Raw genomic sequence first — 24,756 nt, forward strand, 5'->3', positions numbered from 1 at the left:
TCATTGGAAGCTCTAGCCAAGGCTGGCACCGACTATTGTCAACCATCGGTAGACATCGAAAGCTACTATGGAGATGACAAAGATCCACCTCCGCATCTTCTTGCTACCAATTATCATCAAGACTGTTGGATGGACGAATCACGCATCAAGGACTAGATGATGAAGGAGTATTTGAGGAAGTGGGCCAAAATCATGGCATTATTTGCCTTCCATCATACACAGAGGTATAACCATCATCGTAGAAGATAGATGGTACGTTATGGATTATAGAATGGATGATTCCTCTTTTTTTTTCTTTTATCCTGGTGTTGTTTTTGGCCTTAGCACACAAAGCTGTTTAGCTGCTAGGTGATGATTGTTAAAACAGTAGTTGAATAGAAGATGATTCGGTTGGGATTGAAGGACACTAATAGACATTATGTCGTTTCTTTTAGTTACTAAGTAAAACTAGAATGTATATAGTGGTGGATTATCTATCTATCTATTTATTTGTCTGACACTCTATCTATTTGTTTATGTTTTTGAGGATTAATTGCATGCCCTTTGTTGGATTTATGGAGATACAAGATAACCATTGTTTGCTTTAGATAATAATTTAAGATAGTAGTAGACTGTCAGTATGGTTGATTTGAGTTAAAAGTTAATAAATTTTAGATGCAATAAAATACACAAATTTAAATTGACCGAAAGTCAGAAAAATAACTATTTGAAGATTTAATCAGTTACAAATGGCTGCTCTCTTCCATGTATAATTCTCCTTTTCCAACTCTCTATAAAATAGTTTTTTTAGTGCTCTATTTAACATGTCCGCTAGGTTTCCTCTTTGGTACTTCAGTTTTTCCTCTTGTAGTCACATGCATAGCACAAGGAGGTCTCTATTATAATAAAACTAGATGGTTCCAGCTAGTATAGTTGGTAACACTTCATTTTCTATATGTAACACTTCATTTTCACCCTCCGAGAGTGAAAAGTCCACAGCACGTTGCCCAGTGACAAGTTCAAGGAGCATAATCCCATAACTGAAAACATCACTCTTCTCGGACGGCTTCCCAGTTGACAAATATTCAGGTGCTATATGACCCATGGTTCCACAAACTCGAGTTGTCACAGAAGTCTTTGTCATATCTACCAATTTTGCCAGGCCGAAATCCCCAACAACTGGATCAAAATTCTCATCGAGCAAGACATTGGCAGCTTTAATATCACGATGAATAATCTTGGGATTGCAATGTTCATGAAGGTACTCTAATCCTTGAGCTGTGCCCAAAGCCACTCGTTTTCTTGTAGGCCAATCTAATTCTGGCTCATTAGGTTTAAATTCTGTACCAGTTTCAGCAACAAAAACATATTCCTCAGAATAAAAGAAAGTAAATATAGTATATGCTACTTCCTGCTCATTTAAATGTGGAAATCAGCGCAGAAACAAGAGAAAAGAGCTGAACAATTTTCATTCCTCAGCTGCAACTAATGCAGGTTCAGAAATGAAAATGAGCAAGCGCACAAACATACTACCAATCAAGCCATCAACATGACCAAACGCTCTCATCCAAAAATTTAATGCAAGAACAAATGTTTGCTAAATGGTGATACCAGCAATATGAATTAGTAATGAAGGGCATAAAATGAATTTAAGCAGGAGATAACAAATAGATCTTCAAGCTTTGAGCATCATCATGGACTCCTAAGTTGGGAAGGGTACAGCATCCACATGAATAAGTAATTAAAAACTTACTGCTATAATCTAGTAAGAAAATCCAGAATAGTATTTGTAAAATAGCAATAAGAGCATATTAAAAAAATCCATATCATTCGGAAGCCTCCTGTTGGAGTGATACTGATAATGCAGATCGACAGGAATGTAGCAGTGGCATCAGCATATTCCATAAAAGAGACATGCTAAGAAATCAAGCTTGGAAATCCAAGATTCCTATGAAAACAAATTAAGGTAGCATGATTACGAACTACAATAGTCATTATCTTGTAATTCTCTTTTAACCATCTTATTTAAAGGTGGCAATAGCAAAGTAAACTAACCCCGAAACTACAGCATTTTTTATTTTTACTTCTTGGCATATAGTTCTCAGAAGGCTCAGTGAGTAATCGAGAAAGTAACGTATATTGACCAAACTTAATTAAGTTCAGGAGGTAGGTGGCTCATTAAAAGCATAGTTTTCTGTATGAGTTGTCTGGCAAGTTACTTGTGTCCATTACATTATATTTGGTAGCCCATAGGAATTCAAGGTAAACCAAATAACTTATTCCTTTTTCCAACATTTTTCTCTGTGCTGCCTTAAAGGCAAGGTCAAATATGAGTCTTCTGATCAATCATCTAGCCAATTTTATAAAGAGATTAGCATGTTTAGTTGATTACCTGTCAAAGATGTGGGTTATACATTGTCAAAATAACCACATATTGCAGTACTCAAACATGCATAACATACAAGGTAGCTCAAAAACAATATTTTCATGGTTGCCCTGGCATGAGTCCATTCTTCGTAACTTCACCTTCTCATCCTTTATAGCCTAATTAAGGACACTTGATATGTAAACATTTTTACCAACTCTTAGAACATGAGAATGATGGCAAGGGAAGTAGCTAACTACCTACTGGCATTTGAGCATTAAAGGGTCAAGGATCTTTGCAGGTTCACTGGTTCTAAACAATCAGAGTGTTGCCAACTTTAACCAATATAATGATCAAAAAGAGGTCACCAGCCATGACAAAATTTAGGACAAATGACTATTCATAAGGAGGCAAGTACTATATTCCATATCCAAGTCAAGTGAACTGATACATTGTAAAGACCTGAAATTGGGCCCGTCCTTGGGCCCAATGAACTGAAGTCGGCAATGGATGCCGGCTTCAGTCTGTACATCGTGGGCCGAACGGCCCGCGGATTCCCCCCCCCCCTCCCCCGCAAATCTCTCTCTCTCTCTCTCTCTCTCTCTCTCTCTCTCTCTCTCTCTCTCCTCTGAGAACCCCATCCCTTCCCCCCATCCCTCTAAAAAAAAAAAAAAAAAATCCGACCTTTCCTCCCCTCCTCTTTCCCCTTCCTTGAGAGGATTGCCGGAGCCACTGTCGCCGACGGAGCCGCCATCGCCACCGGGAACCCACTCGTCGACGACCGGAGGTGAGAAAGACAACCTATCTATTTTTTTTTTATGGATTTAAGGGGAGAGAAAAGATGGGGAGTCATTCGGTTTTACCTTCCCCTGTTTTGGAAGATTTTTTTGTGAAGTTTGGCCGGCCGACGGTGGCCGGCCGGGGTCAATCCGGCCGAAACGAGTTCGGCCAGAGGTGGGCGAACGGGGGCCGGGCTTCCCAGCCCCGGTCCCTCTCTTTCCTCCCTTTCTTCCTCTCCTTCTTCTCTTCTTCTTCTCGTCCGCGCCGCTTGTGACAGTGGCGTGGCCGACGGCGGCTGGCCGAGCGCCGCCGCCGAGGGCCACGGTCGACCGCCGAGGGCCGACCGGAACCACCAGCCACACCCCCCCCCCCTTCTTCCTTTTCTCTTCTTCTTCTTCTTCTTCTTCTTCTTCTTCTTCTCTTCCTTCTTTCTTCTTCTCTTCTTCTTCTTCTTCTTCTTCTTCTTCTTTCTTCTTCCTGGGTTTGTTCTTGCTTTGATTTCCGTGCCTCAATTGTGAACCAGACTTTGAACCGGGTCTAAACTGTGAACCGGTTCCACCTATTCCGTGAATGGGGTTTGATCCAAGTTTGAGTGAATGGGTTTTGATTAGGGTCTGAATCTGAGTCAAGAATTTGGGTTGGGGATCTGTGTTGGGCTGAGTTGAACCTAATTGGATCTATGGGCTGAGTTGGTTTGGGCCCGAGATCTGATCTAGACCTGTAATCTGGTTTGGTTCAATTGGGCCTAATCTGTGTTGGGCCACAATTGGTTTTGGGTTTAAAGGATTCTGATTTTTGGGATTTAGTTTACTTGTTCTTAGGGTCTATGTTTGATTTTGGGGACCCATTCTTGGATCTATGAACTTAAGAGTTTAAGAGGTTGGAATTAGTTTAAATTATGTTTCTTAATTAATTAAATAATTAATATTTATGTTTAATCAGGGGTTCGTGATATCTGTGGCAGGGATTTTTAAGCGAGCCCAGGTAGGTGACCTATAACTTTAAAGTAGAATTTTAACATGTATCTTGCATATGTCGATGTTATGATTTATTATTGGCATTATGTGTTAGATTTAGAATTAAATATTTAATTTCATAAATTGTTATGTGCTTTACTGTTGGGAGTATGATTATGACTTTGATATAGAAAGTTGATTTATTGATTTTTAAAATCCGCGTGACTATAGTCTAGGCCCCGCCAATGGGATGATACGTTGGCCCTGTCGACTTGTACTGAGGAACTAGTTCCGACACCGCGACCACCGGTGATAGAATAGTGGCGGCACAGGGGTGCGTTTTGCTCTTCGGAGCGGCTCGGTGGAGCGTGAGTTTGGCACCAGGAGGTGCGGCATAGTGGTGCGTTGGCTCAGTGGAGCAGCTCTTCGGAGAGTTGTATTGGCACTTCGGTGTAACCATGCCACTGGGTGATGTGGCCGTAGTCATGCGGTTGAGTTATTTTGAGTCTTGGATTGGGTTCACGGGTTATTGTGTGGATTTTTGGATTTATGAGTTTTAGTTGCTTTTCATATGTATCATGACATGTTATATGATGACTTTACTGCATGATGTTGCCTACTAAGCTGTTAGCTCACTCCTACTATTTACTTTTTTTTTTTACAGGTGATGATATATGACTATGGGGATTACGGGATGGAGTGATCATGATGTATTTAGCTAGTGGATATTGACTTCTCCTTTGACATTTGCATATGTAGACATTTGAATTGAAAGTTGAAATTTATCTTTATTAACTATTGATGTTGGATCTGATCTATCTGCCTTGCATGCCTGCGGGGTCCGCCCTGCAGGTGCGCGGCGTCTGCTCGCGCCCCGGGCCTCGGGTTCGGGGCGTGACAGATTTATTGGTATCAGAGCACAGGTTAAAGATCACTAGGGACATTAAAACAGAATCATAATAAATATAATAATAAATAATAATAATTAAAAAAAAACTTAGGAATATAGGGACACATGTGAAGAAATGAGAGTGGGGTAGAAAATCTTATGGGTGGGTGGATCTAACACTAATGATGTGTTATTTGAAAAAAAAAAAAAAACTTAGGAATATAGGGACACATGTGAAGAAATGATAGTGGGGTAGAAAATCTTACGGTGGATGGATCTAACCCTGATGTTGTGTTATTTGTGTATGTATCAGCATGCCGCCCCGCCGTGCACGTGTGGCACCTCGCCGCCTGATCGAGACTATCGGGAGTGATCCAGCCACTTCTCATCCGACTGAGAGAGTCCAGAAGGACGAGACTGATCAGACAGTACTGGATGGACCAGATCATGGCCAGGAGAGCAGGATGGGAGGACCGACCCAGGTGATGGAGCTGATCAGAGAGGTTGTTGGGTTAGTTCGGCAGCAGAGGGGACCACAGCAGCTATTTCCCTCTGCTAGTTCTTCAGATCAGGGGAGGAGTATAGCAGAGTTCAGAAAGTTGGCTCCTCCGGCCTTCAAGGGAACTACCGATCCCCAAGAGGCCGAATGTTGGATAGATGAGATGGAGAAGGCCTTCAGGGCCATGGGTTGTACTGAGGAGGAGAAGATCAGATTTGCCACCTATATGCTTCAGGGCCGGGCTCATCATTGGTGGGAGTCTGTAGAGAGGACCATGATGCAGGATGCAGGATCTGTGACCTGGCCGAGATTTCGCATGGCCTTCTACGTATTTCCCTTTCAGTCGTATCAGGGAGCTGGAGAGGGAGTTTCTGAGCCTCTCTCAGGGGAGTATGACTGTGGAGGACTATGAGGCTGAGTTTATCGGTTGTCCCGTTTTGCACCATCTCTTGTCCAAGACCCTAAATCTAGGATGAGTAGATTTGAGGAAGGACTGAGGCCTCGCCTGCGTCAGGGATTAGCTGCTGTTCACTCGACTGATTATGATGACCTAGTTGATAGAGCTAAAAATATGGAGATCATCTGGAAGGAGACACAGGATGCTCAGAAAGGAAAGTCGAAGAGGACCAGGGACTTTGATTCTGACGGTGAGCGGCATCTGCGCCGACCTATACAGTTCCGTCCAGGAGCAGGGCAGCGAGTTCCACATGGGAGGACTGCACCGGATCGCAGGGGGATATCAGGAGTGTGCTTCAGGTGTGGCCAAACTGGACATAGAGCTGTTGAGTGTCTTCTGACACGGCCTGGTATTGGGGCATGTTTCAGGTGTGGTCAGCAGGGCTACCGGATAGCTGAGTGCCCTCAGACTCAGACTGTTTCTGGAGTTTGTTTCGGGTGTGGTCAGCCGGGTCACAGGATTTCCAGTTGTCCTCGTACTAGATCTACGCAGAGGCCACCGAGTTCTGTAGCTCCTCAACGACAGACTTCCTTCACTCCAGTACAGGCTACCCAGTCAGCTGTCCCCAGGCAGCAAAGGAAAGGAGGGTCTCGTACCCAGGGACGAGTTTATGCGCTGACTCAGCAGGATGCTCAGGCATCCAACACTGTAGTGACAGGTACACTATTGGTATCTTCCACTTATGTTTATGTGTTATTTGATTCTGGTGCTACGCATTCTTTTATCTCATCTTCATATGTGCATAAGTGCGATTTACACTACTCTTCCTTAGAGAGGGAATTATGCATTAGTACTCCAGCTGGGGGTACGATGACAGTTAGTCAGATCTGCATTTCCTGTCCAGTACTAGTTGAGGGTAGAGATTTGAGAGCTAATTTGATTGTTATGAATCTGCATGATTTTGATGTAATCTTGGATATGGATTGGTTGGCTGCATACCACGCTACCATAGACTGTTTTCTGAAGAGGGTGACCTTCCGGATCCCGGGTATTGATGAGTTCAGTTTTATGGGTGATGACTGGGGTGTCTCTTCTCAGTAGTGTCTGCTATGCAGGGCATAAGATCTCTTAGAAAGGAGTTTCCCATCTTTATGGCCGCAATTGCAGATTCTGAACAGTCTGAACAGAGAATTGAGGATATACCAGTAGTCAGTGAGTACCCTGATGTCTTTCCTGATGATCTGCCTGGCTTACCTCCTGATAGAGATGTCGAGTTTGCTATTGATATAATCCCTGGTACTGCACCTTTGTCTAAAGCTCCTTATAGAATGGCCCCTGCTGAACTAAAGGAGCTGAAGGACCAATTACAGGAGCTATTGGATCTGGGTTTCATTCGACCTAGTGTCTCTCCTTGGGGTGCCCAGTATTATTTGTAAGAAGAAAGATGGTAGCATGAGACTGTGTATTGATTACCGGGAAATCAATAAAGTGACTATTAAGAATAGGTACCTCTACCCCGGATTGATGATTTATTTGACCAGCTTCAGGGTGCTCAGGTATTTTCCAAGATTGATCTTCGATCTGGATATCATCAGCTGAGGATAAAGGAGTCTGACATAGCCAAGACTGCTTCCGTACCAGGTATGGACACTATGAGTTCCTTGTGATGCCTTTTGGTTTGACTAATGCACCAGCAGCATTTATGGACCTGATGAACAGAGTGTTTAAGCCTTTTCTGGATAAATTTGTGATAGTATTTATTGATGATATTCTGATATATTCAAGGAGTCAGGCAGAGCATGAGCATCACTTGAAGATTGTTTTGGAGACTCTGAGGCAGAATCAGTTGTATGGTAAATTAAAGAAATGTGAATTTTGGTTGGACAGGGTGATGTTTTTGGGGCATGTTATCTCTAAGGAAGGAATTATGGTTGACCCAAAGAAGATTGAAGCTGTGGTTGATTGGAGCAGACCGAGTAATGTGTCTGAGATTCGCAGCTTCCTTGGACTAGCCGGTTATTACAGAAGGTTTGTGGAGGGCTTCTCTAGTATTGCTGGACCCCTGACTCGACTCACTCGCAAAGGAGTGAAGTTTGAATGGTCGGATCAGTGTGAGAAAAGCTTCAAGGAATTGAAACACCGTCTAGTATCAGCACCTATTCTGACCCTACCAGTTACCGGTACTGATTTTACCATTTACAGTGATGCTTCCAAGAAGGGTTTGGGTTGTGTGTTAATGCAAAATGGGAAGGTTATTGCTTATGCCTCCCGACAGCTTAAGCCCTATGAAGAGAATTATCCCACTCATGATCTTGAGCTTGCAGCTGTGGTTTTTGCCTTAAAGATCTGGAGACATTATCTTATGGAGAGACATGCCAGGTATTCACTGATCATAAAAGTTTGAAATATCTCTTCACTCAGAAGGAGCTGAACATGAGACAGAGAAGGTGGCTGGAATTGCTGAAGGATTATGATTTATCTATACATTATCCTGGGAAGGCAAATGTGGTAGCAGATGCTCTAAGTAGAAAATCTTCAGGAAATGTTGCAGCCTTGATTACTACTCAGAGAAATATCCTGGAGGATCTGAGGAGGGCAGAAATAGAGGTATATCTGCAGGATGCTACCTGAAGTTGGCAAACTTGCGAGTCCAGCCTACACTCATTGACAGAATTAAGGCAGCGCAAGTGGATGACTCTCGGCTCCAGAAGATCAAGAAAGATGTTGAGTCTGGATCTCAGCCTGATTTTCATATACATGAGGATGGCTCATTGAGGTTCATTGGCAGAGTTTGTGTTCCAGATGATCCTAGTCTGAAGAAGGAAATTATGGAGGAGGCTCACAGTACGGGATATACAGTGCATCCTGGTAGTACAAAAATGTATAGGGATCTGAAAGTTGTGTTCTGGTGGAACAATATGAAGAGAGAGATTGCCCAGTTTGTATCTCAATGCTTAACTTGTCAGCAAGTTAAGATTGAGCATCAGAGACCAGCTGGTATGCTTCAGCCCCTGCCGATCCCAGAGTGGAAGTGGGAGCATATTACTATGGATTTTGTGTCAGGGTTACCTCGTACCCTCAGAGGTAATGATTCAGTCTGGGTGATTGTAGACAGATTGACCAAATCAGCACATTTCCTAGCATTTAAGACTGGGATGACACTAGAGAGATTTGCAGAGTTGTACATTGAGCAGATCGTACGGCTGCATGGAGTTCCAGTATCTATAGTGTCTGACAGAGACTCCCGATTTGTGGCTCATTTCTGGGGCAGTTTGCACAAAGCTTTGGGACCACTCTTAGCTTCAGTACAGCTTTTCATCCACAGACAGATGGGCAGTCCGAGAGGACCATTCAGATTCTAGGATATGCTGAGAGCCTGTTCTATTGACATGAGCGGTTCTTGGGATCATCATTTGCGTTGGTAGAGTTGCCTATATAATAGCTACCAGGCAAGTATTCAGATGGCTTTATGAGGCTTTGTATGGTAGGAAGTGTAGATCACTATCTGTTGGGATGATATGGGGGAGAGGAAAATTCTGGGTCCAGAAATTATTCAGCAGACAGTGGAGAAGGTTCAGCTGATCAGAGAGCGACTTCGGGCAGCTCAAAGCAGACAGAAGAGTTATGCTGATATCAGGAGGCGGGATCTGGAATTCCAAATCGGAGATCATGTTTTTCTCAGGGTGTCCCTTCTAAAGGGGTAATGCGATTTGGAGTTCGGGGTAAGCTCAGTCCGAGATATGTGGGACCATTCGAGATTCTCGAGAGAGTTGGAGCTGTTGCTTATAAGCTGGCACTTCCGCCTGCTTTATTGGGGGTTCATTCTGTTTTCCATGTCTCTATGTTGAGGAGGTATATTGCTGATCCAGTCATGTGATCGAAGTGGCACTTTGCAGCTCCGAGCAGATCTTTCTTATGTTGAGTAGCCTATCCGTATAGTGGATAGGAAGGACCAAGTTTTTAGGAGGCGCACGATTTCTTATGTAAAGGTGCAGTGGAGCAATCATAGTGAGAGAGAAGCTACCTGGGAACTGGAGGAGAAGATGAGAGAGAAGTTTTCTGCCCCTTGTTCTTCTGATTGAGGTATGTTTAATTTCGATGACGAAATTTTTTTTTTTAGTTGGTTAGAGTGTAATAGACCTGAAATTGGGCCCGTCCTTGGGCCTAATGAACTGAAGTCGGCAATGGATGCCGACTTCAGTCTGTTCATCGTGGTCTTCCCACGATGACCACGCCGGCCGAACGGCCAGCGGATTTCCCCCCCTCCCCCGCAATCTTTCTCTCTCTCTCTCTCTCTCTCCCTCTCCCTCTTTCTCTTCTCTGAGAACCCCATCCCAGCCCATCCCTTCCCCCCCATCCCTCTAAAAAAAAAAAAAATCCAACCTTTCCTCCCCTCCTCTTTCCCCTTCCTTGAGAGGATTGTCGGAGCCACTGTCGCCGACGGAGCCGCCATCGCCGCCGGGAACCCACTCGTCGACGACCGGGAGGTGAGGAAGACAACCTATCTATTTTTTTATGGATTTAAGGGGAGAGAAAAGATGGGGAGTCATTCGGTTTTACCTTCCCCTGTTTCCGGAATTTTTTTTGTGAAGTTTGGCCGGCCGACGGTGGCCGGCCGAGCTCTGGATTGACCGTTTTGGATAGGCGGGGTCAATCCGGCCGAAACGAGTTCGGCCGGAGGTGGGCGAACGGGGGCCGGGCTTCCCAGCCCCGGTCCCTCTCTTTCCTCCCTTTCTTCCTCTCCTTCTCTTCTTCTTCTCGTCCGCGCCGCTTGTGACAGTGGCGTGGCCGATGGCGGCTGGCCGAGCGCCGCCACCGAGGGCCGACCGGAACCACCAGCCACACCCCCCCTTCTTCCTTTTCTCTTCTTCTTCTTCTTCTTCTCTTCTTTCTTCTTCTCTTCTTCTTCTTCTTCTTTCTTTCTTCCTGGGTTTGTTCTTGCTTTGATTTCCGTGCCTCAATTGTGAACCAGACTTTGAACCGGGTCTAAACTGTGAACCGGTTCCACCTATTCCGTGAATGGGGTTTGATCCAAGTTTGAGTGAATGGGTTTTGATTAGGGTCTGAATCTGAGTCAAGAATTTGGGTTGGGGATCTGTTGTTGGGCTGAGTTGAACCTAATTGGATCTGTGGGCTGGGTTGGTTTGAGCCCGAGATCTGATCTGGACCTGTAATCTGGTTTGGTTCAATTGGGCCTAATCTGTGTTGGGCCACAATTGGTTTTGGGTTTAAAGGATTCTGATTTTTGGGATTTAGTTTACTTGTTCTAGGGTCTATGTTTGATTTTGGAGATCCATTCTTGGATCTATGAACTTAGGAGTTTAAGAGGTTGGAATTAATTTAAATTATGTTTCTTAATTAATTAAATAATTAATATTTATGTTTAATCAGGGGTTCGTGATATCTGTGGCAGGGATTTTTAAGCGAGCCCAGGTAGGTGACCTATTGCTTTAAAGTAGAATTTTAATATGTATCTTGCATATGTCGATGTTATGATTTATTATTGGCATTATGTGTTAGATTTAGAATTAAATATTTAATTTCATAAATTGTTATGTGCTTTACTGTTGGGAGTATGATTATGACTTTGATATAGAAAGTTGATTTATTGATTTTTAAAATCCGCGTGACTATAGTCTAGGCCCCGCCAATGGGATGATACGTTGGCCCTGTCGACTTGTACTGAGGAACTAGTTCCGACACCGCGACCATCGGTGATAGAATAGTGGCGGCACAGGGGTGCGTTTTGCTCTTCGGAGCGGCTCGGTGGAGCGTGAGTTTGGCACCAGGAGGTGCGGCATAGTGGTGCGTTGGCTCAGTGGAGCAGCTCTTCGGAGAGTTGTATTGGCACTTCGGTGTAACCATGCCACTGGGTGATGTGGCCGTAGTCATGCGGTTGAGTTATTTTGAGTCTTGGATTGGGTTTACGGGTTATCGTGTGGATTTTTGGATTTATGAGTTTTAGTTGCTTTTCATATGTATCATGACATGTTATATGATGACTTTACTGCATGATGTTGCCTACTGAGCTGTTAGCTCACTCCTACTATTTACATTTTTTTTACAGGTGATGATATATGACTATGGGGATTACGGGATGGAGTGATCATGATGTATTTAGCTAGTGGATATTGACTTCTCCTTTGACATTTGCATATGTAGACATTTGAATTGAAAGTTGGAATTTATCTTTATTTAGCTATTGATGTTGGATCTGATCTATCTGCCTTGCGTGCCTGCGGGGTCCGCCCTGCAGGTGCGCGGCGTCTGCTTGCGCCCCGGGCCCCGGGTTCGGGGCGTGACATACATAATAGAACTCCCACCTAGTATACAAAAGAGGGCACCATACGGTACAGAGATGTGTGCATGTGAAAGAAGAGTGAGATAAGGGGGATGGGAAGAGAGATACCAAGAACTGTCTTTTGCTAGAAAGGTTGTGCCAAAACGCTGCAAATAAACATGCATGAAAGAGGAGACTATCCTCTGTTCTCAAAAAAAAAATGCCATTTGGTTTACTTCTTCCTTAGTCTTAAATGTTGTTTGTTGTCATTAGTAAAACTAGTCCTTTGTTTATGATATTATTTTAGTCCCATAAAAAATCTTCGCACAAAATGCACCAGTTCCTACAACATATTTTCTCAGTCATAAGACATTCTGCACCCGTGCACTCTGTTCCTCATGCATTATCCCTCTCCTCACCCTACCATGTCTCTAAGGGATGACACATTAACTTCCCCATGTCCTGTGATCCTGGAACTGGGGTTTCCATACGCTGTCTGAAAACCTCTAATAAGCGAAATGCTTTTGATATATAAGCATATTTAAAAAGAATAATTCAATGATACAGGACTGATAAGTCAAGAAGGGAGAAAGGAAAACAAATTTCAAACAAAATAGGGCTAATTTGAGTGGCGATTTACCTTTTTGACTGGACTCATTTGCAGCAATGACAAAGTTTAAAATGTAAATGCAATATTGCAACATCCTAATCAGTTTTTCCAGAAGGAAAAAGTTCATAAGTGAACAAGTGGTCAGTTGAATATGTGACTCCTTTTCTTTTAATGCATACTGGCAAGCTGCACATCATGCTAATAGTAGCTGAAGCAGTTGATAGGATAATAGGAAAATCTCTCTCTCTCTCTCTCTCTCTCTCTCTTAGAGACACAAGCATTGGGTGCTGTTTCGGTACCGGGCTTCGTACTGGTGCCACCCTATCACTATGTCGGTATTGGCCGTACGGAAGCTGGTTCAGCGTACTGAGTGTCGATACACCTTCTGTACCATGTACCGGCACCAAACTGGTACATCCCATACTATTCGGTTCGGTATAGTATGACGTACCATAGGTCCTATATTAAGATGAAGAAGAATAGTTGCTTTTTTGTGATGTGTTGCTTTAAATTCTGCAAAAAAAAAGAGTCTATCCTCTGAAGTTTGAGGACGAAAAACATTAACGAGAACTCAGCCAAATCCAAAGTTTGAGGTCTAACATTATTAGCATATACACTATGTTTTGCTATTTCGAAAGGAAGATATAATGGGAATCGATACATCTATCTTTTGCCTTCAACTTTGTTGACAGAGAGGAGCATCAAGAGGAGTATATATGTTAAGAAATGGAGCGTGTTTATAATAGGACTCGAAAGTTTTAAATACCATTGGATAGGGTTGTCCCAGTTTTTCCATGAAACAGGACACCCTGTATACTGACATTCAGGATGGTGGATGCCCCATCCCGTCCCGGTCTATTTCCCGACTTCCAGTCTGAACACCTGGGATGGGGGGATGCCCCACTATCCAATTGGTATTTAAAACCTTAACAGGACTCACAGGAATAGAGTTTTTCATCTAGAGAAAAGCCCTTCCTGCCAATGCCACAGAATTTTCAGCTTCAGATTGAAAAGATCAGTACAGTTATAAAAATATACCAGAAAAAATATTCTTTTAACTAAATACTATCAGATTTTTCCATGTTTTCTGAGCTTTACACCATTGTAAATGCAACCATATATGACCTTCGAAGAGCTTAGGTAGTCATGCAGACATAAAGTGCAAAAAATGAGATAAAAAGAAAAACAAAGGGGGAAAACATACATATCAACAGAATAAAATGCACCAAGCAGAGCATAAACATGTCTATAAGGCAATAAGACAACCTTATATGCATTAAAATATTTGTTATGTTTAGCATCTTATCATCAAGTTATTTTTGGCATGTCATTATCAAGTTATACATTCTAAAAGCAATCTAACATTAGAAGACATATTCATGACTCAGGCATAATTTAAGAATTAGTACCTCGTAAACGGTAGGCAACACTTAGGTTGTGCATAAAAGGATAGACTAGAAGCCGTTCGGATGCTGTTGTACAATACCCAATTAACCTTAGAAGATTTCTGTGCACAGCTACACTTATCAATTCAACTTCATGCAAAAAAGCAGCTTCCCCTCCAGGAGTTCCATGATTGGTCAGCCGTTTTACTGCAATTTTTGTATTGTCTGCAAGCATTCCCTTGTATACCTTCCCGAAACCTCCCTTCCCAAGAACATTTCTCTCATTGAAGCTATCTGTTGCTATTTGTAGTTCATGCCATCCAAATATTTTCAGTTGTCCAAATGCAATTTTAGGTTCATTTTGCCCTTAATATCAAAGTAAGAAATAAATCATCAGAAATCAAGTACAGCATCAGTTAACAGAAGAATTGAACTTTCAGCTCAACTACCAAATATGTGCACCAACACAGTAACTCTGACCAACAAACTTTACCTATCTGTGATGAAAGTAAATCAAACACCAAAAGTTTTCAGACATTTCTATGCAAAACAACTAAATGGTTTTCTGTCTATTTTTAATGATGATGCAAAAGAATTGAAAATCCAAAATGATAAGTAAAATGATTGATCGGATGCAACGAAGAGTAACAGCATGTAAGAAACTTCTGAATACAGAACAGGTATGCGGTGATACTAAATTGAGATGGTTCTTCAAAACAAGTTCAACTAAATCAAGCATTAAAATAAAAAAATAATTTACAGAATAAACAGACCAAAGACCTGCAACATCAACAAAAACTTCGTTTCGACGACTTTTCATCCTACTCTTCCATTTAAGATATAGAACCCCTGCAAGAAGAAGAACTATTACTCCAATGCTTCCACGCACCACTTCCACCTTTACATGATTGGATCCTTCTGCAAAGATTATGACAAGTCATGAGGTATGATACCCAGAACCAAAATAAAGAAATGATCAAATTGGCTTACTTTGATCAGATACAATGGATACACAAGGATGTAAGTTCGTGCCACAATTTAGACGGTTACCAGTAAAACTGCACAAAGTACCAAAACAAAATAAACAGCTGACATTGGAAACATGAAACAATATGGATCTCATAATATTACTTTAAAGTGATCGCATCCATATCTAATATTAAAGAGAATTGACCATACTTGTATCTGGAAAATTTAAATAGTCGGTCGGGTATCTGACCACTAAGATCATTGAATGCAAGACTACTGCCATAACAGATAAATTGCTGTTAATTTAAAATATATAAAGCGGAAATCTAGTTGTAGCATTTATGTGCGCATGCGTGCATGAGTGCTGTGTGTGTATAAATACATACTTAAATAAACACAAATATACATAAATGATGATCAGAGATAATGATTGTGATGGCCTGGTCAAGGCCCGGTCCTCTTGACCATCCTGACCCGAGCTTGGCCCAGCCCAAGCTTACATCAAAAAAAAAAAGGTAAAACAGAAAGGAAGACTCCCATCTGTCCGGCTCACGATGGGAGTCGACTTTCGAGAGCTAAAGGAGGCTTGTCTCCTCTATATAAGCACCTCCCCACCTCTCTTGGTCCTCCACCGGCGATCATCGAGCTCCTTTCTCTCTCTTTTCTCCCGTCGAGTTCACGGTTGCATGTCTTCGTGTTTGCCGGAAATCAAGGCTGCCGGACGCCTCCAAAGCCGAGGTATTGCCCTAGCGTTCCTCCCTTTTCCTTCTTCTTCCTCCCACGACCCGACATCACGGCCGCCAGCCGAGAAATCGACTGGAAACCGCTCGAGAAAAAGGATTCTCTATTTTGCTCTATTTCACCTCCTCTCTTTTTCCGACCACCATTGCCGCCGACGTTCGTCACCGAGGGCCTTGGCCCCTTCCTTGCATCGGCCCCAAGCCAAAGCCAAAAAGCAGGCTGGAATTCGAATGACCGAGCCAATAAATCTCCTTCTCGACCTTGTTTTTAGTTTGATTTTTGGACGTCCAGCCGCCGCCGCCGGTCGCCCTCCACCTCATGTCTCCATCGCCTGCTGCCGCCCGCCGGACCTCGACCACGGCTGCCACCTTGAACCACCCACTTGCTTCCAAGAAAGAAGAAAGAAAGAAGAAAGAAAAGAAGAAAAAGAGGAGAGAGAGCCATCCCTCTCTTTTTTTTCTCTCTTCCTTCCCTCTCATCTCCTTTTTTTTTCTAAGAAGACTCATGGACCTATGAACTGGTCCTATCTTCCTGTCTTATGGACCCGGGTGGACCCCCACAAAGAGGCCCTGAATTGCCCTGGTGCCTGGTGCTTGGGATGTCTACTGGACCGATCATCCCAGCCTTGTTAAGTATTTCTGAAATTCATTGATGATAAACCCTGTCGAACGACCTTGGCCCTGATCGAGTCCATACCCCATGATTTATTGATTGAGTTGCTTAGACCTAACCTGTCTGGAGCTACCTGACCAACTGTCTTCTTTTCTTATTGTTTTAATTTAACTAAAATCATCGAACAAAAATTAATTTTACTTTTAATATTTTTAAATAGGGTTAACAGATTTGCCTAGTAAAGTTTGACGGTTTAAAACAAAAGAAGTAAATCTTATACTCTTTACTAGTTTTCGAACTTGTCAGTAAATCTTACATTCTTTATTTTTCAAATGATCATATTTTTCGCGCATAAAATTTGCTTGTGGAAATATCATGCTTTTTTTAAAATTATGAATTAACATATGTGTTATGAAAATCATGCTTTATTATGAAAAATAGTTTCATAAATATTTTAATGAAAATAGCTTTTCCACAAGCAAATTTTATATACGAAAAAACATGAACATTTGAAAAATAAAGAGTATAAGATCTACTTACAAGTTCGAAAACTAGTAAGGAGTATAAGATTTACTTATCTCTTTTGTTTTAGACCGTCAAACTTTACTAGGCAAATCAGTTAACCTTATTTAAAAACATTAGAGGTAAACTAATTTATGTTCGATGATTTCAATCAAATTAAAACAATAAGAAAAGGAGATGGTTGGTCAGGTGATAATGTTCAGCGACTCCGGACGAGTCAGGTCTAAGCAACTCAATCAATGAATCATGGAGTATGGACTCAATTAGGGTCAACATCATTCAACAGGGTTCATCATCAATGAATTTTAGGGACACTTAACAAGGCCAGGATGATTGGTCCAGTAGGCAACTTGGGCACTATGGCAATTCAAGGCCTCTTTGCAAAAGTCCACCCAAGGAGATAGAACTCAGTTCATAGGTCCATGGGTCTACTTAGAGAGAGAAATAAGGAGATCAGAGAGAAGAGAGAGAAAATAAGAGAGAGAAAAAGAAAGGGATGGCTCTCTCTCCTCCTCTTATTCTTCTCTTCTTTCTTTCTTCTTTTTTTTTCCTTTTTTGGAAGCAAGTGGGTGGTTCAAAGTGGCTGTCGTGGTCGAGGTCCGGCGGGTGGCAGCAGGCGGTGAAGACATGAGGCGGAGGGTAGCTGGCTGCGGTGGTCGGTCATCCAAAAATCAAACTAAAAATAGAGCCAAGAAGAAGATTTATTGGCTCGGTTGCTCTCGAATCCCAGCCCACTTGCCGGTGGGTGGGGTTCTAGCTTTGGCTTGGGGCCAATGCAAGGAAGGGGCCGAGGCCCTCGGCGACGAACGCCGGTGGCGATGGTGGTCGGAAAAAGAAAGGAGGTGAAACAGAGCAAAATAGAAAATCCTTTTTTTCGAGGGGTTTCTGACCGATTTCTCAGCTGGTAGTCATGATGTCGGGTCGTGGAAAGAAGAAGAAGAGAAGGGGAGGAAGGCTAGAGCATTACCTCAGCTCTGGAGGCATCCGATGGCCCTAATTTCCGGCAAACACGAAGACAAGCAGTCGTGAACTCGACGGGAGAAAAGAGAGAGAAAGGAGCTTGATGATTGCCGGTGGAAGACCAAGAGAGGTGGGGAGGTGCTTATATAGAGGAGACAAGCCTCCCTTGGCTCTCGAAAGTTGACTCCCACTGGGAGTCGGACGGAGAAGAAAACTTCGGATGGGAGTCTTTCTCTCTGTTTTACTTGGTTTTTTTTTAGATGAGAGCTTGGGCTGGGCCAAGCTCAGGTCAGCCTGATCAAGTGGATCGGGCCTCGATCCAGCCATCACAATGATGATCGTATGAGTATAAATATATTTTTTTATCATTGAAACTTCTATACATGTTTATTGTCATCACTGATAAAACTTACACGTCAGATAAGTTTGGGAGATTTGAAAGAGAATCAGGGATACTTCCACTGAGGTCATTTTGGCTCAATATCCTGCTTACCATGTCACAAAAGTGCAATTTCAGATTAGGCTAGGGCTTCTCTAAGGTCAATATCAACAGCATTTTTTTTTATTTGCTGAGTATAAAACCTTACTTACAAGTTTTCAAGTTTAGTCAGCTTGCCAAGAGTTTTTGGTATCTCTCCACTCAAGTGGTTATTTTCCAAATTCAAAATTGTCAATCTTGACAAATTTCCAAACTCCTCAGGAATTTTGCCAGTTATATTGTTACCTGGGAACGACCTGCATGAATTATGCAGCTTGAAATAATTACTTGCATAAGGTCAGGTGCCATTTCTGAATATCTACATGTTAGTGAATGAGAGAGGAGGGGGGGAGAGGGGGAGGAGAAGGACATCAGGTACTAGATGTCAACAAAACTCAGTCATAGTTTCATCATTGTTAGATAGAGAGTATCCTTTATGAAGTAAGAAAGTCAACAATGTCACTATGCCTGGGCACCAAGAAGATAGGAGGAATGTACTTCAAAAATATCAACTGAATCTATAAAATTTCATGTAGTCATCTGTCAATTTCATATGTATTTTTCAACTTGATAGAACTCGAAGAAGACATCAATATCTTCATCAAATACTTATACTTACAGTCCTTTAAGATATGAGAGTTCTCCAATTCTAGGGGACAAGGTTCCAGTGAACCCAATAGAAGGAAATGATCTGCAACAAAGCACATCGAAATGAATTTGGTAGGCACTTAACTGAGATGAGAAAGTTAGTTTTAATACAAACTCAAAAATCTAGGAAATGAAGACGAGAGATATAGATAAAAAATCAAAAAATAAATAGAAGAAACTAAAAAAAAAGCTTACATTTGCACAACATCATCACCATCACAGTTAACAGAAGAAACAAATAGAAGAAACTGAAAAATAAACCTACATTTGCACAACATCATCACCATCACAGTTAATATACATCCATGCGCATGGACTGACTTGATTTTGGCTCCAACCAGAAAGCTGATTATCAGAAGCTTTAAGTGTAAGCTTCAAGTCTATTAGCACATCAACTGGAAAAATTTGAAATGACTAATTAGTGTTCCTACAAAAAAGGGTAGGAAAAGATAAAAAAATAAAAATACTATGAAAAACAGGAGATGGACTTGAACATAGATCTAAAGCAGTTCATTAACATTTTCCTGGATAAAGTCAGTATTCAGTATTCACATCCTGTGAAAATAAACATAAACAACTAGGTAATGGACATCCAAACAAGGCAATCTTTTATTCATGTGCATAGAATTTTCTATGTGACAGTTGAGTTTGCTGTCTGTCGAGGGTTTTAAGAACAGAGAACTCGTCCATCTTAGTGGGTTGCCAAGACTGAGATATCGGTTAGTCTCAGCCAAGATAGAAAGTTACGCAAAATGGGAAAAGACAAAGATTTGTTGAGATCTCAGCCAACATTATAGGGACCAATATGCTGATATCTAGGTTAATATGTGAGACTAATTGCCAGTTTACAACATCAATCAGAATATTTGATAATTAATATAAATTTAAAACTTTAAAAGACTGATTCGGAAATCTGTGCTAATATTTAATATCATATTGTGCAATATATCAGAAATCAGATTATACCAGTTTATATCATCAGAGAATATCAGGACAGGGATACTGATGACATAGTATTGGTGAGTAGCCAATACCAGAAAAAAACTAATATCCTTGGCCATGATAAAAGCCTTCCTGTTTGGATTTCCTTCACTAAGATGCCCTCCCTATCAAGTATGGCATCATGGGCACAGAAAGGTAATGCTCGGATGCAACACAAGCATGGCCAGATGGGATGTGATTGCAACATGATGCAGGTGACAGTTCATTCAGAACATAGCCTAGTCCTAAACATCTGACTATAAACCTGAGTCTTGGTCAATAGTACTTGCAAACATCAAAGGATGCACCACTGTGGAGTGGCAATATGAGTAGGTTAGGCAAAAATTTTAATCAGAAAAGCTAAATATAATTAGAAAAATGAACAAAGAAACTACAAGGAAAATGATATGGCAGGTGACCTGCCATATCATTTTAAAGAGAACAAACACATGGAAGACCTATGGGATCGTGCAACTGTCCAAATTGACATATGCTACTGCTCACCTTTATATGACATGGCAGGTCATAATATGCTGAGAACTGACACATACAGTCATAACACACAATATTGAGAAAACTTATATAAGAAGTCATCTAGCCCCTTTTTGACTTTCATCCAAGTCCCCTTCGCCTACCCCCTCTCCTATCTTTTACATGAATGAAAATTGATAGCCCCACATCCCACTCTCTCCACTTGGGAGCCCTCCCCTCCCTCTTAAACCCATCCCCACCTTCCTTAGTGGCACTTTTTATGGGTATAATGCACACAAATCATCTAATATAGTCTTCTCTCACTTCATTGTGCCATTCCTAAATATCTGCTATCAAATTTATTTCCAACTCTACCTTTAGTCTTACAATACATGCATCTCATCATTCAATTTATATGCTGGTTATCTATCATGTACTGTTTATTGTTCGGCATTCAAATCCATATAAAGCTGGCATAATGAATATTTACTCATTTACCTATAATATCTAATTGGTACTTCACTATTGCAAAACCTTCAGGAGGAATGTTTTAAAAACTTTCCCTAAAACCTTAACATATTTAATGAAAATGAAAATTCCGATTTCCATTTTGGACAACATGATGAATAGAGGTCTTAAATAATGCTCTTCTGTTTTAAAACAAGGATCGTCTGGTCATATCAACTTGATAGATGGAGACCTTAAGAATATATCCGAACAGGTTAAAAGCCTAAAAAGGGGAAAGATTAGTCAATCAAGACAGCAATGAATGATTCTCTAAGAATTCCTCAAAATAAACACACAAATCCACCAATGTAACAATTGGAACTCAGGAATAGGTAAAATATATACACCAGAGAGGGGTATTAGAAAGTTGAACTTGAGCGAAACCCCCTTAAGCATTCTCAGACGTACATTTGACATGCAAAACTGCTTACCATTTGCCAGAACTACTAAAATAGGCATATGTTACATGTAAAGAAAAAATAATCAAAATAATGCACATATGCATAAGAAAGTGACCAATTTCCAAATACAAAGACAATGCTAATTACATGCCAAGGGTCACCTTATACATAAGTATCTAAAAAAAATGTAAAGTAGACAGAAAAGAAAACAAAATTACCTTGATCAGTAGATGCAACAAAAGAATGCAGAGAGGCCAGCATATTCATTACAAAAGCCAACTTCATCCTCTTTTTTTCTAACATTACTCTCACTTGAAAAATGATCAAGAATAAATCCTCTTAAAGGAAGAAAGTCTCCTACATAGCCATGTGATCAAGAAAAATAATTAAAAAAGTAAGAGACAAGTCAGGATGCACTTGAAAGATGGATTATTACACTTATATTTTGAACTAGCTATTCGAGTTGAGCCCTTACTGATGGCAGATAGAGAAGTCACAATGAGAGAACCTGTCAAAAAGGTTGAATTTGTTATATACCCAAGGTATTAATTTTCAGCAGAAGCTGAATCTGTTTCGGGCAAAAAGGATGGGTATCTGCAGAACAGGTGCAAAATTGACTGAAATTTTCAGTTCCAGTCAGTTTCAACAAGTTTCAGCTGAAACCAACCAAAACTATGATTTCCTTTCAAAAGCATGTTGTTGGGAAGATTTTATAGACATCAAGGTACCAAATGGCTATAATACTATATAGCCGTTTTGGAATAAAAATAAGATGTACAAATATTTGCTATTGTAAGTCATTTAAATATAACACTAGCATAAAGATGCAAGTAGATAATCATAATGACACTGTTTATAACAATCAGTAGGTGAGTAGCTATTGTTTAATCAATATTTTGAAATTCAACAAAGATTCTTATGCAGCTGTAAAACAAAAGGTTGTATTTTTTCCCTGCAAGGTCTCCTTGATGTTACCACATCATCAATGATCTAGAGCTATGATAGGCTATTGTTTTCATGGTCTTAATTTGTTGATCATATAGGAAGTACAGCAAGCAATTTGATTTAATTTATAATGCCAAAAAAGGTGATGCACTAGAAAGTTGTAAGAAAGCTACAGCTCAAGAGCTACCTATCTTTGGTGTCATGATGATAATGAACATTAATGTAAACACAGACAATATCATTTGATTGTGATGATTCGTTAACAAGAACCTGCCATTGGCTAAGATAATCAATATTGTAATTAAGTTAAATTAGGTAATTGGTGAATTGACAGTACCATTGGTCCTATTGCAGTCAATCTAAGATATTAACTGAACATAAGCAAATTGTCCCAAGCATGTGCCATAACATGGACTTGTTATTCTCCTGCCCAAAATCCAAATGCCTATATAGCATTTGAATCACCTTTCATAGTTTAGTGTTTGATGACTATTCTAACAATTCCTTGGAGCTTCAAGGCAAGACCATGATTCTATTTGGGCTTTAGTCCCATATGGAACAATGAAGCAAGAAAAGAACTTTTATTGCCTCTTATAGTACAATACATTCAATTTACAAATTGATTAAAAAAATGCTAGGTTCTACCCTTGATACAAGAAAATATTTGGGTAAACTTTCAGCTTAAAACCACCCGAAATCCACAAATTCTGATCCTAGATAACTTAAACCAAACTAAACTGACATGAAATGACATGTCTTTATTTTTTGTATAATTTTCTCTATTCTTGGTATTTTATTCTGATTTTTTTAGCAAGACTATGAAACTTCCAGACAAACCACCGAAACTGCTGGAAGCCAAAAGTCTACCCAGGGAATGGGAATGGAAATTGAAACCAAGTATTAAAACATTCTATCTTTTTAAGACACTTTCCTTGAGGCCACATGGAAGAATGTTTCATGTGATGAACAGGAATCAGTAGGAAAAGAGAGATGGTTGAATGTTTCACTCAAAAATATCTTGATATGCATAAATGTCGATTTTGTATGAGTTAAGGGCCTTAAGGCAGTACTTCTAAGATAAATTAGTAAAAGGAGCTGCAGATCTAACCCAAGCTGAGTAAAATAACAAGCATAAAATCCCTTACCAAACCATTGAAACATATTATTCTGATGTAGATACAAAATCGGGTCCCTTCACCACATATTGTATAATCCAAAATCAATGACTAGGATCGAAACTTGGCTATCGTTGTAGATTTTTGATTGATAAGGCTTTTGATTGATGTGGTATCAGATAGAAGAGTGGTTTATCTTGGGAGATGCTGACCATCTAAGGTTGCGCAGCTGGCAAATAACGGTTCTTTAGGGACAGGGAAAATGCACATCAGAGCCCCACCAGTATATCATCTTTGTTCCTCTCCAATCATGGCACCACGTTTCTAAATTCTCATTCACATCACATGGCCTGCACTCATGAATGCTTTGGAGATTTTTTCCTTATCAGTAAATAAGCAATTGTATAATATCATAATATCCATTAATTTGCTGAACAAGTTTGTGAGCTCTATGTCATGAAGGATGCTTCCCCTTAGTCTTCACTAATTAGGGCAAATGTAAAGCGCAAGCTCAGTAAAATAATATGTCTTCCTACCCTTAATATCTGGCCAAGTCTGGGTTGTTAGCCAGGAGATGCTGGCAAAGAAAAGAGAAAATAAGAAGACACACCATGCATGGTCAGCCATCAAGAATAAACCACAATATACCAACACATTTTTTTCAAACATCTACGAGTAAATGCACAAAAATGGTATGTTATCGGCATAATAAGGGTCTAAATCCCTAGATGGTTAAAGAAATGCTTCCTCCTACACTAAATCAATTGCAAGAAATGGAACTTTACCTGGACTATTGAACGCATACATCAAATTGATACGAGGAGTTTTCTCCTGTGCCTATTAATAAGAGTGGGAATCCGAATCATCGATAATATTCTAAAAATTCCATTGCTCTCTGCAAGGGGAAATTTTTTCATAAGAATCAAATCCCTAGAAGGAAACATCAATTCCACAGAAAAACCAAAAGCCACTGTCTATGAAGCACCAAACCAAACCAAGATATCAGAACAGGAGGGTTTCCAGTGACTTCTATAACTCTGTTAGCTAAAACATCAGTTCTAGTGCTACCCGAAAACCGACAGCGGACAAGAGTCCAACATTTCAATTCCAACAATAATCTACGATTTGTGCAAGAACCGATAGATATAAAGAAAGAAGGAAGCACGATGATTCAGATTCATAGAAAAACGAAAGAAACTGAAAGAGTGAAGAAGTTTACCGCCACCCGGGGGAGGATGGACCGAAAACTTACAAAGGATTAAGAGG

At 40.8% G+C, this 24,756-nt stretch overlaps 1 protein-coding gene across 17 annotated transcripts; it reads right to left on the reverse strand.

Annotated features, from left to right (window-relative positions):
- Positions 1-673: 673 nt before the first annotated feature.
- On the reverse strand, positions 674-24,756 carry LOC103701542 (LRR receptor kinase SERK2-like). 17 transcript variants are annotated; one of them, XM_039128892.1, is made up of 13 exons: positions 24,486-24,703; positions 24,276-24,385; positions 21,906-21,938; positions 21,649-21,787; positions 19,336-19,465; positions 19,042-19,113; positions 18,536-18,679; positions 18,358-18,429; positions 15,320-15,385; positions 15,131-15,198; positions 14,921-15,058; positions 14,165-14,506; positions 674-1,320 (listed from the first exon to the last, which is right to left on the reverse strand). In XM_039128892.1, the coding sequence occupies exons 4-13, from the start codon at positions 21,731-21,733 to the stop codon at positions 890-892; spliced, it is 1,548 nt and encodes a 515-aa protein (XP_038984820.1). In that variant the 5' UTR covers positions 21,734-21,787; positions 21,906-21,938; positions 24,276-24,385; positions 24,486-24,703; the 3' UTR covers positions 674-889. The 17 variants fall into 17 exon arrangements, with proteins under 17 accessions (XP_038984820.1, XP_038984819.1, XP_038984821.1 ...); XM_039128891.1 differs by having other exon boundaries at positions 24,481-24,703; XM_039128893.1 differs by adding an exon at positions 23,521-24,067 and having other exon boundaries at positions 24,276-24,703.

This window comes from Phoenix dactylifera, chromosome 8 (assembly GCF_009389715.1).
Source record: "Phoenix dactylifera cultivar Barhee BC4 chromosome 8, palm_55x_up_171113_PBpolish2nd_filt_p, whole genome shotgun sequence".
Classification (NCBI taxonomy): Eukaryota; Viridiplantae; Streptophyta; class Magnoliopsida; order Arecales; family Arecaceae; genus Phoenix; species Phoenix dactylifera.

What these genes read in the sequence shown, in the direction of transcription:
- LOC103701542 (XM_039128889.1), bottom strand. Translation starts at nt 21,733, where the DNA reads ATGTTAGAAAAAAAGAGGATGAAGTTGGCTTTTGTAATGAATATGCTG. An exon ending in CTCCCAAACTTATCTGACGT is followed by an intron (nt 15,386 to 18,357) that starts GTAAGTTTTATC and finishes CTGTTATGGCAG; the next exon opens with TAGTCTTGCATTCAATGATC. An exon ending in TGTTGCCTACCGTTTACGAG is followed by an intron (nt 1,321 to 14,164) that starts GTACTAATTCTT and finishes AAACTGGTACAG; the next exon opens with AATTTAAACCTAATGAGCCA.